Source organism: Ylistrum balloti, unplaced genomic scaffold (genome assembly GCF_031769215.1).
Source record: "Ylistrum balloti isolate Yb309-2 unplaced genomic scaffold, AGI_CSIRO_Ybal_v1 Utg369646, whole genome shotgun sequence".
Lineage (NCBI taxonomy): Eukaryota > Metazoa > Mollusca > Bivalvia > Pectinida > Pectinidae > Ylistrum > Ylistrum balloti.
The window spans coordinates 1,352,773-1,371,976 of NW_026781904.1; the positions used below are offsets into that span (position 1 = coordinate 1,352,773).

Sequence of the window (19,204 nt, forward strand, 5' to 3'; positions counted from 1 at the left end):
TGTGTCCCCAGGGCATGGATCAGTTACAAGGCTGTTGGTGTCCCCAGGGCATGGATCGGTGTCCTCAGGGCATGGATCAGTTACGAGGCTGTTGGTGTCCTCAGGGCATGGATCAGTTACGAGGCTGTCTATGTCCCCAGGGCATGGACCAGTTATGAGACTGTCGGTGTCCCCAGGTCATGGATCAGTTACGAGGCTGTCGGTGTCCCCAGGTCATGGATCAGTTACGAGGCTGTCGGTGTCCTCAGGGCATGGATCAGTTACGAGGTTGTCGGTGTCCCCAGGGCATTGATCAGTTACGAGGCTGTCTATGTCCCCAGGGCATGGATCAGTTACGAGGCTGTCTATGTCCCCAGGGCATGGATCAGTTACGAGGCTGTTGGTGTCCCCAGGTCATGGATTAGTTACGAGGCTGTTGGTGTCCCCAGGGCATGGATCAGTTACGAGGTTGTCAGTGTCCCCAGGGTATTGATCAGTTACGAGGCTGTCGATGTCCCCAGGGCATGGATCGGTGTCCTCAGGGCATGGATCAGTTACGAGGCTGTCTATGTCCCCAGGGCATGGATCAGTCACGAGGCTGTTGGTGTCCCCAGGTCATGGATTAGTTACGAGGCTGTTGGTGTCCCCAGGGCATGGATCAGTTACGAGGTTGTCAGTGTCCCCAGGGTATTGATCAGTTACGAGGCTGTCGATGTCCCCAGGGCATGGATCGGTGTCCTGAGGGCATGGATCAGTTACGAGGCTGTCGGTGTCTCCAGGGCATGGATCAGTCACGAGGCTGTTGGTGTCTCCAGGTCATGGATCAGTTATGAGACTGTTGGTGTCCTCAGGGCATGGATCAGTTAGGCTGTTGGTGTCTCCAGGCTGTGCAGGGCATGGATCAGTTACCCAGGGCATGGATCAGTTACGAGGCTGTCGGTGTCCTCAGGGCATGGATTAGTTACGAGGCTGTTGGTGTCCCCAGGGCATGGATCAGTTACGAGGCTGTCGGTGTCTCAAGGGCATGGATCAGTTACGAGGCTGTTGGTGTCCCCAGGGCATGGATCAGTTACGAGGCTGTCGGTGTCCCCAGGGCATGGATCAGTTACGAGGCTGTTGGTGTCCCCAGGGCATGGATCAGTTACGAGGCTGTCGGTGTCCTCAGGGCATGGATCAGTTACGAGGCTGTTGGTGTCCCCAGGGCATGGATCAGTTACGAGGTTGTCAGTGTCCCCAGGGCATGGATCAGTTAGGAGGCTGTCGGTGTCCCCAGGGCATGGATCAGTTATGAGGCTGTTGGTGTCCCCAGGGCATGGATCAGTTAAAAAACTGTCAGTGTCCCCAGGGCATTGATCAGTTACGAGGCTGTCGGTGTCCCCAGGGCATTGATCAGTTACGAGGCTGTCGGTGTCTCAAGGGCATGGATCAGTTACGAGGCTGTTGGTGTCTCCAGGGCATGGATCAGTTACGAGGCTCCAGGGCATGGATCAGTTACGAGGCTGTTGGTGTCTCCAGGGCATGGATCAGTTACGAGGATGTTGGTGTCTCCAGGGCATGGATCAGTTACGAGGCTGTTGGTGTCTCCAGGGCATTGATCAGTTACAGTGTAGTCAAGAGGTCAATTTACTGGGTAGTCAATGGACATAGGTTAGTTTCAAGGTAGTTGAAGGCCAAAGAACAGCTGTAGGATCATTGAAGGGCAAGATTGGTAAATTATGTTGGTATCTAGAGTTGTATGCTATATATTGAATCCATCTGGACTGACAACAGTGATAAAAAAGAATTGACAGTTTTCTTGGTGTTGATTTGTGATGTAACTTTACATTTGGAGAGACGATCACCTATCGTCACGGGAAGATAGAACAGAGAAGATGTGGTCCCCTCAGGGATTTTTGTACAAAACTTTCTATGTTTGATAAAATTCAGAGACTTGTTATGAAATATATGACATGCTATATATGTCTATTTTGAGTCACGTACTCCGATTGAAGGAGGAACAGTAAAAAATTGACAAACCATGTCAATGAATGTAAATATTTTTGGTTTGGCTGTAATTTTTCTGTAAAATCTGTTAACTACTTAGAAACTTGCTCTGTGGGCATAAAGTATTGCCCTACAGGTGAAGATTTGAGGTGAAAAGTATGATGCTTCCTACCCGTGGTGAATTGTGTATCTTAGGAAACTGAGGTATGGACAAGTCTGTGCTGAAATTGTTGTGTCCTTGGGCAAGGCACTATACTAAATTGATCTGAACAGCATGTGGGAGACCTCCTGTATCTTGTTCAGTTTGGTAGCTACTAAAGACCCTGACTCAAATTGCTCTGAACAGCATGTGACAGACCTCCTGTATCTTGTTCAGTTTGGTAGCTACTAGAGACCCTGACTCAAATTGCTCTGAACATCATATGACAGACCTCCTGTATTTTGTTCATTGTGGTAGCTACTAGAGACCCTGACTCCAATTGCTCTGATCAGCATGTGACAGACCTCCTGTATTTTGTTCAGTGTGGTAGCCACCAAAGACCCTGACTCAAATTGATCCAAGGCAGTTAATGAATGGGATGACAAACCAAGCAAATGAATTGAAACATGTTTTTAATTGAATTAAAATTAAAATTTGTAATTGTATTTCAAGCATTTAATATCCATTTGTATGAGAAATACATTTTTTTACTCTTATTTACACAGCATAATCTAGGTATATATATAGATATATATATATATAGATATATATATAGATAGATAAAGATGTAAACAGATTCCTCAGTTGTCTGATAGGAGTCATCTTTTTAGTTAGTTATGAATATGTTTCTCAGTTTTTATTCCTACATTGGAAGGTTTTAAGGCAAAACCATCTTAGCTCAATTTAAATGTATAACTTTGTATTTCAAGGTTCGTTTTATACTTGGATTTACATTTTGCTCAAAGGTGAAATGCCATATTTATCCTAAAGCAAACCCAAGGAGCAACATGTTGTTTATCTAAAGGTGAGAGAGTGGGTTTGTACATAAATAAAGATGGGCTTATTAGCGGACACAAGATTGTGTTACTGAGTAAAGGTACCCAGGCAGACATACTGCATTCCTGAGGATCTAGTCACAATGGTTGATAAATTTTTCCTCTGGACATATTTTTCGGTCTTGTTCAGAGAAAGAAATATTTTTTATTGTTCTTGTATTTTGTAATATCAGTTCATGTTTCTATGTATTTTTTTTTTACTTTTTTATTAGTACACTTGTATTACAAATTATAATAGTCCACTTTATGTTAGAATGTGTTAGTGTGATACCTGTTAATGATATTTTTGATATAGAGATACTGTGACATTCCACAAATATTTTGATCCGGAGTATTCATATACATGTTAATTTGTGTTCCATCACTGCTGACGAGATCTTATAGAAGTAGATAACTGTTGTGCATTTTGCTTCCATTTTGTGTATAATAAGAATGTTACTATACGCAAATGTAAACATTTTTTTTTACATACTTTTTGACTTTACCAATTGTTCATAATCTTTTATATTCAATATTGCTATTTAATTCACATTTTTAATGACGATTACATTTCCCGACCACAGACATCTTGATTGACCTTGGTTTGAGAATGTCTCCCCAATTTTCACCCAGACATTTTTAATATTTATAGGTTCATAAATACAACTTACATGACTAGCTCATTAAAGTATTTGAGTTTTTCTGATGCTTAGAGTCAAAACTGAATCTCTCCATTGGAGATTCCAAAAACTTGGCAACTACGATATAAATGATGAACGAGTGAGAGAATTAGAGAATTGCACTTTAAGGGAAACACATGAATTAGAATGTATGAGTATAAATGATGATGTTTATGTTAATTATCCAATTGAGACCACAATATTTATCCTGTGTGTACAGTTATCCTACTGGGGCCCCTATATTTATCCTGTGTGTACAGTTATCCTACTGGGACCCCTATATTTATCCTGTGTGTACAGTTATCCTACTGGGGCCCCTATATTTATCCTGTGTGTACAGTTATCCTACTGGGGCCCCTATATTTATCCTGTGTGTACAGTTATCCTACTGGGGCCCCTATATTTATCCTGTGTGTACAGTTATCCTACTGGGGCCCCTATATTTATCCTGTGTGTACAGTAATCCTACTGGGGCCCCTATATTTATCCTAGGTTTAAGGTTACCCCACTGACACCACTATATTTATCCTAGGTTTAAAGTTACCCCACTGAGACCACTATATTTATCCTTGGTGTACAGTCATCCTACTAGGGCCCCTATATTTATCCTGGGTGTAATTATCATACTGGGTCCCCTATATTTATCCTGGGTGTAGTTATCTTACTGGGGCCCCTATATTTATCCTGGGTGTAATTATCGTACTGGGGCCCCTATATTTATCCTGGTGTAGTTATCATACTGGGGCCCCTATATTTTTCCTGGGTGTAATTATCGTACTGGGGCCCCTATATTTATCCTAGGTTTAAAGTTACTGAGACCACTATATTTATCCTGGGTGTACAGCTATCCCACTGTGTCCCCTATATTTATCCTGGGTGTACAGCTATCCCACTGTGTCCCCTATATTTATCCTGGGTGTACAGCTATCCCACTGTGTCCCCTATATTTATCCTGGGTGTACAGCTATCCCACTGTGTCCCCTATATTTATCCTGGGTGTACAGCTATCCCACTGTGTCCCCTATATTCATTATGGTTTCACCTTTCCATCATCTATATGTTATTAGTATGTAAATAGATATTATAATTGATAAACATGATTAGATTATGAGTGGTGTGTGTTTGTACTCATTTAACAGTTATTGGAGAGATGCTACTATAACCGTATCAAATCCGACATTATTTTAATCAAAAAATAGATGTGCATGACCTGCTTACCTGCTTAAATATATAGAAAGTGCAATATAATTCATGTTTAAGAAATCCGAGAAAATTTACATCAGTCATAATAGGTTTTTGACAGCATTTACCTTCTCAACCAAAATGTTAAAGTATGTAATGTTTTCGTCCAGAAACTGTGTAAAATGTCCGAATATACTGAGGGTGTGTCCAGTGTTTGGGGGAATATTGAAAGTTAGAACAACATTATTGTATGTAGTAAGTTTACTGTAAGGGTTCATATTTGAGTGGTTATTTTATTTGAGTGGTGCAAGTATCGCTTTAAAGTATGATTGCACTTATTTTTGTGGATGTGTGAATCTGTCATTGCACTGCATCGCCAAAATGTGATTAAGCACTAAACTTTCATTGCAACAATATAAGTATATTTACAATATGTTATGAACTCTGTATATAATGTAATATCCTATTTCTTGAATGAAATGTTTTCAGAAATTTATAAGTGTTGTTGTTTTTTGTTTGATTACCATGTTGAAACCAAGAATTTCACAATAGGTTTATATTGATGTAGGAATCAAATAGATTGATATTCTGTTGTTTTCTATCAACAGACCCAAAAATCTATTCAGAACTTGGTAGGTGTAAATACATATTTTTATAAACATTCTTTCTGCTATTTCAATGTTCTTTAAATAATATCTGTCGAATTCTGTTTAAAGTGAATATTCTCTGAACAAGGGAGATAACTCTGTTGCTTTTCCACAGTTCTTTTCCGCTATCAATTAGTACAAATGCTTATATGTGTTGAGATTTTTGCCCGCAACCTAGATGGATGTCGATCCTTGGGGGTGGTGGGGGTCCCGGGACGAAGAATGGCGATTGTGGTTAAACGTACACCGCAGGTTACACAACGGGTGACTTGGAGGGGGTAGGCCTGTGGTGGCGGATACGATCGTTGGTACGACTGTGGGTATGGCGGCTGTGAGTTTTGGGGTGGGGCACTCTTTATGTGGTGGAGGATGTACCGTACCGTCACGTTCACGGCTGGCTGAGCAGGACAACACATCTAAAAAATTCATATTATATCTGCCTGATTAGAGTTCTGCCTGTAAAATTAGTGGTAAAGTTTCAGTGACTCAATTAGAGTTCTGCATGCAGAATTTGTGATAAAGATTCTGTGAAACAATTAGAGTTCTGTATGCAGAATTTGTGATAAAGATTCTGTGAAACAATTAGAGTTCTGTATGCAGAATTTGTGATAAAGATTCTGTGAAACAATTGGAGTTCTGACTGCAGAAATTGTGGTCAAAACTATTTTGAAACTAAAATTGAGATCTGCCTGTAGAATCTATTATACATGTAGTAAAGATGTTTTTACATGAAATATGATAAAACTACACAACTGATTTACCATCCAAGATCAAGATGAACATACAAGTGGCATTGGACTAGAACAATACATTGTAAACACAGGTTCTAGTATTCCAGCAGTCAGATTTCATGGACATCATACTGAAGGCAATTGGACAAGGTTTCCCTGGTGATTTTTATTAAAGGTAACTTTCTCAGAGTTAAATGTCACAAAACTTTTTCAAACATAAGTAAACGGTAACTGAATACGAATAAGGCTTGTATCTATCATTATATAACTACATACCAAATCCCAGTTCAATGTAGAGACTTAGATATAAGGGAATGAGGGACAAGGGCAACTCTATATTATCTGGCCGTTTCGTGGAGGTGACATAAAAATAATTTGGAACATTTTTTGCGGGTTGGTCATGTCACTAAAAATAGAAATTCTTATAACACAACTAATAGAAGATTAGAATGTGATGTTTTAATGACTACGCCTTAGTGTACATAGGATTATAGTACAGCCGAAAAAGTCGATTCCTTACCACCTCGTACACTACGTACGTTAGAGCTAGTACGTCCATACGGGGAATTTGTCTGATGAAGGGGACCGTATACATATCAGAACATAGTAGTCGTTCGCCAAGAGTTACGTCCCCTTCACATCTCCGTCGTAACAGGCTTCCCATTAGAAAGATACGACATTTGGCATGTTTTTATTAAAGTTAAGGTACAAATGGTTGTTGCTACATCTATTACATTTCGTGACAAGGACACAAGGATGTTTTATGCATGCTCCAGTAGTTATAATGAAAAGTAATCAAAGGAAACATCCGTAAAATTACTCGAGTTCATCTTGCAGCTTGCTGCTATTACGACGTGAAACACCATGGCGGACGAACGGGTTTCCCCAAGTTCAATATAGGTTGCTATAAATATTTATCCAATAAGCTATTACGCTCGATATGACGCATTAGGGATTTAATCCCATCTGTCAAATGAAATTGGTCAACAGAAAATCTATTTTAAGCCCGTAATTACCGGCATGACGATGCAGTGTTGATGCAAATAGACGCCTTCAGAAATAGTTCCGGGCCAAGGAAAAACGGACCAATGACAACAAAATTGAAACAGTAACTTTATTAACAACAATAAATTGACATTCCTTGTCAAATAAAGCATATATCAAAACTAGATATACATATATCCATTATCAAAAGCCATCACTCCACAACTATTTTTTTATTTAAAACGAAGTCAGAAACACTTGCATATTTATATGTAGCCACAATGGCTTGTCTAGATAATTAAGATAATAAAAATAATTTGGAAAAGTCCCTGTGATTTTGCTACTTCTGGTTATTAATTTTGTAAATATGCTTTTTTTTCTCACATGATGTACAAAATATTGCCCCATTAGGATATTCTGACAAGGTGAAGTTAACGACGCCATCAAAAGACCATGGCTGCAATAGTAATAATGGTATTGACTTATCTGCAAATAAATTGGCAACCATACAATTTATGCTAGAATCACTGTAATTCCTCCACCAGTATGAGTGATTTACATTATTCTGATAGTGTAACAAACAAGCTCTGTCCCGTCAGTTTATCCTAATAGGAATCTATGAAGGTATAATGGAATGCTGACAATATTCATATATTGAACAATCATTTTAATTTGTCACACGAAAAAAAAAAAAAAAAAAACAAGAGCCTGTTTCAGGTCACGAAATACGCCTGTGATTTTGTCTGACTATCACCTACACTATTTATGCTGTATATAATATATTGCATTTGTTTCAATGGTAATTGCGTAATACTTTGCAAAGTTATTGCACCGACATTGAAAAGGTTACAGACATTAATGGGCCGTAACTCTAAAAGTTGTGGATCAAAAATCATGGAAATCAAACTCAATCTAGCTTTGATTGTATTTAAGCTTGCAATGAAAGTTAAAAGAAATCTGTTAAGGCTTAATAAATTCCAAAATCGCTGGGACATTGAAATGTTTACGAACAGAGGGACATACGGACGGAAGATGGACAGATGGAAGACGAGAATACCATAATATGTCCTGTCATTTGACGGATGTATAAAATACATAAATATCAAACAAAAAAAAGAAGTAAATAAATGTAAAGATCATAAATCTAAAATAATAAGCAAAATCACTTGAGGTACGCATATTGTGCATAAAAATACATTGAAAAATTAATTTAAGATTAGAAACAAGAGGCCCATGGGCCTTATCGGTCACCTTAGAATCAATCACTTAACAAGCAATGGTAAGAACTGACAGTATTTCTGATATTGATTTACATTTATTATTAACAGCTAATAGTTGTCTGCTGTTTAAAGAATTATAAAAAAAATCATCACATGTTTTGTTTTTTATTTGTCTATTTCATTATATCTAGGAACATTTATCTTATAGTGATATAGTGACAGCTGTCAGTTGCTCACTTATTATGAGTCCATACTAGTTTATGGAGAAATTACTGAAATTAGCATGTCTATGTGTGCTTGATGATGAAGATAATGATGTTGACTGTGTCTAAGAATCTGCAGCATCCTTATGCATGGAAGTTAAAGTGTGTGAAGAAGCTGATAATGAGGATGTGTGATGCTGCTGTGTGATGCTGCTGATGTTGGTATATATGATGATGTTGAGGTGTGACGATGCTGATTTGGTATGTGATAATGCGGATGTGTAATGCTGCTGAAGTGTGATGATGCTAATGTGTGATGAGGATGATGATTGTATATGATGACGTTGATGTCAGATGCTGATGTTGTTTGTATATGTAACAATGCTGGAGTGCTAGTATGGCTGCAAGTTATAAATATATGTTTAGAGTGATTGTGTTACATAGTGTCTATGATAGTTAAGATAATGTGTGATGAGGATGATGATTGTATATGATGACGTTGATGTCAGATGCTGATGTTGTTTGTATATGTAACAATGCTGGAGTGCTAGTATGGCTGCAAGTTATAAATATATGTTTAGAGTGATTGTGTTACATAGTGTCTATGATAGTTAAGATATAGTGTGCAACTCAAAATGCTGTGTGTTTAGTGGTGAAAATGATGCATGACTATACTCTGTAAGTGTGTATATGTGAATCTATTTATTCCTCATGTGTTTTTCGATAAATAAAAAATAAACAAATATATATAAATAAATAAAAATAAAATTGATATTATCACTGTTAATAATTAACATTTAAAATTACTTTTGCTAAATGATTCTCTTGGCATGTTTAAATGGGTTAAAATTTCCCTTGCACCGGTTGCAGTGCGCTTCCATAAAATTCTACAACGATACTACGCGATCTCTAAAAACTACAGCTCAAGCACCATTTCATCAATTAAATAATATTAATATAATACAAAAAGAACTATTACTTACGCATAAGAACTCACCACAGTTCCCCTGTAAGCAATTTCTTTCCGTGAGGTGCGCGTAATACCCGCCATGCTTACATAAAAATAAAATCAAGTAGGAAAGCTCCGTGCGGGGAGGTAACTCTGCACGAACGTCAAAAATATTCTGATATGGTCACACTAAAATTTTCTACTGGTTGTGTTATAAGAACTACTTTTCTATGCACATAAAATTAAATCTTCAAATTTGACTTCAGTGCGTCGATGTCTGTTTCACTAAGGACTTTCGCAGAAAAGTTACCCTCCCATCACTATTGATTTGTTTGGCAAACTCTACGTAAATTTTTAACCAAATCGTCACCCTAAAGAAGTGAAAAAACGCATTAATTTTCAATTCGACTGTAAAACATTAACGTTTGAACTTTGAGATTCATTCAAATGTCGTCATCTTAACATTGTTAATGAGTGTATGACATGCTTTGATAGAGAGATATCTCAACAGAGACGGACGGATAGACGGACGAAGGGTAGCATGTCATGCCACCGACCACGAAAGAAGATTGCTGAAATAAAAAAATTAAATTCTTCAGGCGATTTTTCCAAATGACGAAAGAAAACAAACAATTACACGTCCATACGTATCATTGATCTTACTAGTGATGGAAATGAAATGAAAGATAGGTGCACGAATACATGTCCTTTTGGCCTCTCATTAATAGTTCGCTATATTGCATGAATGATAATTGTCTGGGGATATCGCCGAATTGTTACTGTTGTGCATATATGTATACCGTAGTGATTTTGTAAAGTTTATATGTGTGGTTTTGTTTTCTCTTAACAATGGTTCAAATTGTGGCGGATGTAACAAACAGCAGACATCTTTCATGGACCGGACTTTGGTTCTCTTTATTACCTGTATTTTCTTGCAAGTTTTCTTTTACCCTAGAAAGAAGCGCTTCCTCAAAAGTCGTGACAATTAGAAAATTCAGACTCCACTTTGATGTTAACCGTGTCAAAGTTTGGTATTTTAAACTAACAGAGAAAAGGTTTGTTATTTTTTTTATCTGAATGCTCAATATTATGCAGTTGGTAATGAGTTGCGATGCGGCTGTGTTACGAGATGCTGCTGTTATAATACTGTTCTATTGTTCCTACACACTGCATAGTATCTGTATTAATACGTCACAGATTCCCTGTTGTGTAATGATATGACGTAGAGACGGCGCTATAGTAACGGTGCATTACCAGGGCAAGTTTGAAAGATTCTACATTGGTGCTTGAGACAGTGCTGTCTTCCAGATGGTGTCACAATGTTGTATGTTTTAAAGTTCTCATATGTTTTGGCTATGATTGTACGTTTTTGTTTTTGGAATGCAATTAGTTGTTCAGGTGGTATTGTCAATATCTGCCCTTCAATTGTTTTATAAAAAAAATACCATTAGACGTTGGTGAAGGCTTCTTGGTTGAATTATAGGTAGGTTTATTTAGATTTTCAGTTATGTTTCCTTCCTCTCTAAGTTTGTAGTGTTTTTTTTTATGAATCTTGCACCTCGTCTTTGTTTGCGTTCTTTTTCAACATTTAGATGATTTAAATTTACCTATGCATTGTGATTTAGATTTGATATTGTATGTTAATAATGATCTTTCTTTTGAAACAAACTCGAAATTTTTTTTTAATGTCCAAAATTTTATTAAATCTAGTAATAGATTCACTTGACGTCATCCGCCTAAACTACCCCCTCAATCCTCTCTCTCTCTCTCTCTCTCTCTCTCTCTCTCTCTCTCTCTCTCTCTCTCTCTCTCTCTCTCTCTCTCTCTCTCTCTCTCTCTCTCTCTCTCTCTCTCTCTCTCTCTCTCTCTCTCTCTCTCTCTCTCTCTCTCTCTCTCTCTCTCTCTCTCTCTCTCTCTCTCTCTCTCTCTCTCTCTCTCTCTCTCTCTCTAAAATATGTAGTTAGTGTATTTGTTGCCATATGGCTATTTCGTTGTCTAATTATATTTTTTTTATATATTGGAGAAAGGGTGTTTCATAAGTTGTAATAACTTGTACCTAATCCTGTTGTAAGAATTTTTGCAATAAAATATGTTTAATTCAAATTATAATTTTGCTGTCTCTTTGGCTGGCCAGTTCTGAGCACACTGTACTGTTCCATAATAAACACTCTGATGTACATGTGAGAATACACATGTGTACACGATGTGTACTGTTTACATCTACATCTGTCACATGTTTTCCATCGTCACATGACGGACATACCAGTTTCTAAAAATAACTGATTACTAGAGTCCTTATATAGCCCGTCAAAGGGCGTCAAACGAACTGCAACAGGATCAACGAAACTAACAGGTATTTATAAAAGTAAGTTTATTGGATTGAACTGAAAAACAATGTTGTGACCATAATTTTAGAGTACAAAAAGATGTACTATACATTTACCAAGATAGAAGTCGTGTTAATTTTGAAGAGTCGTATAATTGTGAAAATTTCGATATATATTGAAATAAACATGATCAATATACGATGAATCCCAAACACAGTCTGGGCAGAAAGAAATTAATGTATATTTAATTCTATCGTTAAATCGACGGACGTAGATGTGAATAAATCTGAATAAAAATGAAACAGGTCGTTGTGGTTTCCTATTCAAACTAGGAAGTCAAACACTGTTTACGCTGTTTAAAATGGTCATGGTAAGTTGAAATGGGGTATATAGCTGTGTTGTGTAGGGCCAGTGTCAGTGTATTGTGTGTTGGGAGGGGGTTTAGTTTCAAAACAATTTCAGAGTGAAATCTAATTACGTTTTATTGAATTTTTTTCGTTCTATCAGGGAAATATTCTTTGAGTTTTTGAGATGTATCGTCCTGCTCAGCCAGCCGTGAACGTGACAGTAGTTCCCCCACCACAACCAGGGTACCCCGTCCCAAACGCACAGCCGCCATACCCACAGTCGTACCCACAACCGTATCCGCCACCACAGGCCTATCCCCAGCCTCCGGTAACGTATCCCGCTCAGCCACCCGTTGTGTATCCCGCGGGGTACGTCCAGCCACAACCGCCAGTCTTCGTCCCGGGACCCCCACCACCCCCAAGGATCGACATCCATCTAGGTCGCGGGCCAAGATTTGGACCTTTCCACCATCGTCACCATCATCACCGCCATCACCATGGTCACGGTCCCCACTGGTAACCGGAAGTCATATTGTGCCAAATTTCCAACAAAGTATATGATATTATATCCGTTTTAACGGGAATCAAGGAAATGACATGATACCTGAAGGAAGAGCAGACTTCATCTGTGTAGACTTATACACACTGTGTAATTGTATCACAAATCTTTGTCTATGTAAATGATCTCGCATGGAATGCAATATTGTGAAAAATAAACTTACAAAATTTAATGATCCGAAACATGATGTCGGTTAATATCGGTCATATCATACAAATCATGAACTTTGACCACAATCTAAGATCTGTTTATATCTTATACATGGACGGGTCAGAATAAAGGATGTCTCAAAGTCCGATTGCTAACAGTTACTGTCGCTACCTGTGAAGTAAATCAGGACTCGTACTTTTCTAGGACGGGTGGGATTGGATTGGAATGGGAATGTACATAGAATGTAGGGGTGTACATGAAAACATAACGAATATTAAGGCTGACGGGTTCAGTTAATAATATTATTACAAGTTTTTGATTACAGTTACATATCTTTATTAAAAATATTGAAAATAACATTTCATCATTTGTTGTTGAATAAATATGTTGAACAAAATAAAAAGTGATTGTGTTATAGTATGTACCTATAGTTGGTGAAGTAGTCTGTAGTCCACTGCATATTGATATAACAAAAGGGAGATATTGCCCTCAATAGGGAGACCCTGCCCTCAACAAGGAGACATAACCTTCAATAGGGAGACCCTGCCCTCAAAAACGAGATATTACCTCAAATAGGGAGACCCTGCCCTCAAAAACGAGATATTACCTCAAATAGGGAGACTCTGCCCTCAACAACGAGAGATTACCCTCAATAGGGAGACCCTGCCCTCAACAAGGAGGTATAGACCTCAATAGGGAGACCCTGTCCTCAACAAGGAGGTATTACCCTCAATATGGAGACTCTGTCCTCAACAAGGAGGTATAGACCTCAATTGGGAAACCCTGTACTCAACAAGGAGGTATAGCCCTCACTGGAGACCCTGTCCTTAACAAGGATATATTACCCTCAATAGGGAGACCCTGCTCTCAACAAAAAGATATTTCCCTCAATAGGGAGACCCTGCTCTCGACAAGGAGATGATTCTCTCAATATGGAGACCCTGCCCTCAACAAAGAGATGGTACCCTCAAAAGCGATATGTTACCCTCAAGAAGGGGGATTCTATCCTCAACATAGAGTCACAACAGGAAGATCGTGTGATTTTACTCAATAGGAAAATACAGATGCGAATTTCTATATGATTCAAGAACAGCGCGGGGACGTGTAGGTATGGCGTTAGGGGCAGCAAGAGGGAGTTTAATCGGGTGTTCAGTTTCATATTTACAGAATATCTACCAAATATGAACAAAGTTCTAATAGTTAACCCACAGTTACAGTAAACAGCATCGTGTAGTGTTCCTTTAGTACGTATACGTGTCCGTATGTTCATTTGTTGTCATCACTCTAGCGACTTCATTTCTCAAATAATTTTAATCAAACTTCACATATTAGGGTCACCGTTACTATCTTAGATACAGCACATCTTCATTATACATTGGGGCGAGGGAAATTTGTATCGTTTCCGATGTCTTGTTACATGCTTACGTCCTGAGAAAACACATATGACATCAATAAAACCAGGCACGAGTTGGATTATGGTCATGCTCACTGCACACATGCTTTCTGAATGTGTAACGTTTCACATTGAGTTATATATACATATATTGTATGTTACCCGTTATTGCGCTGCGTTTTTGTTCAAAATGAGCGCAACAGTACCCGCCATCCTTGAGAAGAAGAGTTTTGTAGTAGTCACAGGAGCCGGTCGAGGTCTTGGCCGAAGTATTGCTTCGAAGTTGGTGGAGAAACTTCCGACGTCATCATTTTTTGTGTTTCTATCCCCGCGCAATACAGGACAGGAAAGCCTTGCGTCGGAATTGTCTACATCACACCCAAGAGTGCAGATTCGAACCCAGGATTTTGACCAGGGTGAAATGAACCAGACTATTTTCGATGCCATTTTCATAGATATTTTAAGAAGGGATGGTTTAGAACCCAACGAATTCGATCAAACTATTCTGGTGCATAATAGTGCAATAGTTGGGGACGTTTCAAAGTGTACTTGGGACTTGACGGAAGTGACGTCATTGGTACGTCTATTTGACGTAAATCTCGTTGGTATGATACTCCTTAATTCATCATTTCTAAAAACTTTTTCGGAAGTCGCCAGCCGCGTTATCGTCAATGTGACGTCAGGAAATGCCATACGACCTTACAAAACCATGAGTACATACTGTACAGGTAATATATGATTAGTGTCAGTGTTATCGTCTTAGCCTCCACATAAATATACAGCTATTTCTACGGGATACTATGGGTAACGTCCCCTTAACGTTTATCGAGTCGTAGTCACGAGAGCCAAAAGGTAGAATAGGGCCAGTCATGGATGAAGGATTTTGTCAAATTACTATTGCAGACACACTCCCACCATCCACCCTTTCGTGTTTTTCTTATATGGTTTCCATAAAGACGTCTGTGGAGTCTACACTCATTTGCATATATGGTACACAGTTTCACTTTAAATTTAATGCAACTAATAAAACTAATAAAACCAACAAAAATAACGAATTACGTAGCAATTTTTTTCACGAAAAAAAAACTGAAATATGGTGAGATTTTGAAGCTACTGTGTTCATTTTCAATTATACTTATTTCTATGTGATACTATGGGTTATGTCCCTTTATCGTTTATTGAATCGTAGGCACGTGAGTGCACAGGTAGAATGGGGTCAGTCATGGATGAGTGATTTTATCAGATTTGGACTCGGAGATCCGTGCAGTCATGGTTATATAGTAACACGTCTACAAGTCCGTAATAATACAGTACATAACATGTCGGACTTATTTCGAATTTTAATCCGTGATAGAATAAATATCCATGTTCAAAATCATAAACAAAAAATAACCACCTTCAATGACTATTATAAAAATCAGAGTGCTACAATTCGGGTCAACAATATTTTATGAATAAAAACATAAAATACTAGCACGCTAACATAATTAAATCTTCTTTTAATCAAGTCTTGAAATTTGTCACGTAAATTCAGAAACGTATAACAGAGGGATTTTTTTCTTTTACTTTTCCTTGTTGTTTCAAATGCTAGAAAATGCAAGTTTGTATCTATTTTGATATCTGATTATTATGATTGTCTAGAAACGTGGTAATTATAAGGTATAAATTGATATTTTCTGTGTGATTATTGTATTACGGAACAGTTTGGATTGAAATACTGTATCAACTATAGTTAATTAGCGTTGCTGTCTTTATGTACCAAAAAACTCCAAATAATTTTTTTCAAAACAAACAGTACAGTAGAAATCTCAATTTTCAAATTGATCTCGCTAACTTTTGTGACAAATACTTTCTAGATTTTTTAAAACAAAGCTGATATGGCGACGTCGCTCTATTTACAATATAGTTGAAATTCACCCCCGTGCAGTTGAGTTGGTCGCTTATTCAAATATCACAAGAATACAGTAGTCATATTCTCGTCTAGGTAAACATGTATATAATACTTACTAGCTATTATATATTGGTCTTTCAATTTTTTTCAATACATAGTTTACATACAGTATCGTAACAGAATAACGTTTTCATATTTAAAAAAATGTTTATTGAAAATAAAAATGGATGTCAACGGATTGACAATGATGGTCAGTCGTATATGGAAACCTATCTGTGTCTTTTTATTTTTGCTTCATCAGGTTAGCATAACTCGTTATAATCAGCTAGTAACCGAGCCTCTGGTGGTCGCAAGGTAAAATGTGATAACGAAGGGAACATTTTCGTCTGTATCATTTGACCACATGCATTGTCCTGTTATGAAGTTCATTACAGTGTGCTAGCACTATAAAGTCAGCTAAGTTCGGCTCAATTACAAGCGGCCTTATAACAAGATAATCGTAGTCTCCCACAAACACAACATACATTCAACACACATTGCGTCTATACCGCAGTCTTCTTAAATGACATTAAGTGTTGACAGGACGTTAGAAAATTTAACTTAAACTATTACACATTGTATCTAAAGCGGAATGTCGACCAATTGATGTTTCCACGATGTACTGTGGTAGATCGACCACCCGTCTGCGAAACAAGAGGTCACTAGTTCGAGACATATATTCCCCTCTGTAACACACAGTTACAGAATTGCATCTGTTCCAGTTAGGAACTTTTCGAGCTTACAATTACAATCAATATTTTTGTTGTTGTTTTTAAGCCAAAGCTGCACGTGACATGTTTTTCCGTGTGCTGGCGTCAGAAGACCCGACTATCCGAGTCCTCACTTACTCGCCTGGCCATGTTGATACCGACATGTTGAAATACGTACGTGACAACACAGTTGACAAGGAGCTCTCCGAGAAGATTAAAGGTACATTTGTACATGTAGATAAATCAGGATTTGTTTTTACGAGAGGAAAATGTATAATCGGCTACTGTACCTGAACTTCCTTGTAAGTATCTAAGTCCGTGACCAGATTTATCTAATAAATTGTTTGATCATTATTTCCTTAATGTTGTCCTAAGTGTCAGGTCTGTCCTAAGTGTAAGTCTGTCCTAATTGTCAGGTCTGTCCTAAGTGTAAGTCTGTCCTAATTGTCAGGTTTGTCCTAAGTGTAAATCTGTCATAATTGTCGGGTCTGTTCAAAGTGTCAAGGCTGTCCTACATGTCAAGTCAGTCCTAATTGTCAGGTCTGTCTTAAGTGTAAGTCTGTCCTAATTGTATGTCTGTCCTAATTGTCAGGTCTGTCCTAAGTGTAAGTCTGTCCTAATTGTCAGGTCTGTCCTAAGTGTAAGTCTGTGTCCTAAGTGTCAAATCTGTCTTAAGTGTCAAATCTGTCCTATATGTCAAGTCTGTCCTATGTGTCTAGTCTGTCCTATGTGTCTACCTATGTGTCTAGCCTGTCCTATGTGTTTAGCCTGTCCTATGTGTCTACCCATGTGTCTAGTCTGTCCTATGTGTCTACCTATGTGTCTAGTCTGTCCTATGTGTCTAGTCTGTCTTAAGTGTCAAAAACAAGTCTGTCTAAAATGCCAAATGTGGCTTGTCACGTCCTTATGAATGATCTAAAAAACTCCATTGAGAAGACCACCTCACCTACCATCAACTTATATCTCCTCACTTTAATGGGACTAGTTTTTGTCAAATACACCATGGAAAAACTGAGTGCAGTTCCTTAAATTCTATTTGTACCATGAGTATCTAATTCACGATGAATAAATGCATTTCATTCCGCAATGACACATCTGCGCAACGTATGACATTCTTTTGTCAGTTATTCCCAACCCTTTCGAAAGATATCAAAACTGTTTACAAGAAGAATGGCCTTGCTTTTGATATTGATTTCGAATAAGGACATGCTATTAAATATCATGTTGCTAATTATAATAACTTTTTCTTTTCAGTGGCATATACAGAGGGCCGAGTGCAGAGTTGTGACAGTTCCGCAGAGAAATTAATCGCCATCTTGGAAAAGAACACATTTGAAAATGCTTCTTACGTTGCATTTACTGACCCTTTGTGATGACGTCACTGCCTCGAGGAGGAATGTAAAGATAACCACAGGCTTTGTTAATTCCAAGCGTTTTCTCAATTAATGAGTGATTTCTCGTGTCGCACATTCATACAGTAGAAACGTTATTCTGACCTCATGCTGTGATGACAATACTAGTGTTTTAATGTAGTATATACCAATTGATGCTCTATAACAATACAAATTTATATACTTGTTCTTTATAATTTTCTTATGTCAACAGAAGTCTGCCAGATTTAGAGGAAGTGTTTTCAGGACTTCAATACACTGAGCAAGATTAAAACAACTCCTACTTCTTTGTATGGTTTTCTAATGAAATAAAAATTAAACAAAAGTCAAATTTTTCGGAAATAGCTTTCGTCTGAAGAACTATTTGCAAACACGACTTTTTCGATGGACTTGTGCAGATGATCAAAAATAACATTACAATCAAACATGTCTGATGCAGAATATTATATGGAAACCAGACACTGTTCACCTCTTATGGGAATTCCTTGTTCACAACATTCCAGTGATTCTAAATTCAAGATTACTTTCTTTAAGATAATCTCAGATGGACAGCCAGCCAGTAAAACCATCAAATAGAAATCGGGCTTCAGGATCATTCTACAGCAGAAACTTCCTGTAGATCATTAAATTATTTGAATTCTGAGGGGCATCTCCATAAAACGGTATATTTTTCGATATCGTAAAGAGATTCTATCCTGAACAGAGATTTTTATCCTCTTAAGCAGACCCTACCCTCAAGAAGAGATTTTACCCTCAACAGAAGATCCTCCCCTCATTAAAGAAATTGTACCATCAACAAATCCTCCCCTCAACAGATAGATCCTT

General features: G+C 38.0%; 1 protein-coding gene across 1 annotated transcript; it reads left to right on the forward strand.

Moving 5' to 3' along the window:
• Positions 1-14,538: 14,538 nt before the first annotated feature.
• Positions 14,539-18,361, forward strand: LOC132555254 (sepiapterin reductase-like). Its single transcript, XM_060219607.1, has 3 exons — positions 14,539-15,076; positions 17,056-17,208; positions 18,243-18,361. Exons 1-3 carry the CDS (start codon positions 14,539-14,541, stop codon positions 18,359-18,361), a joined length of 810 nt encoding a protein of 269 aa, XP_060075590.1.
• The last annotated feature ends 843 nt before the right edge of the window (positions 18,362-19,204 follow it).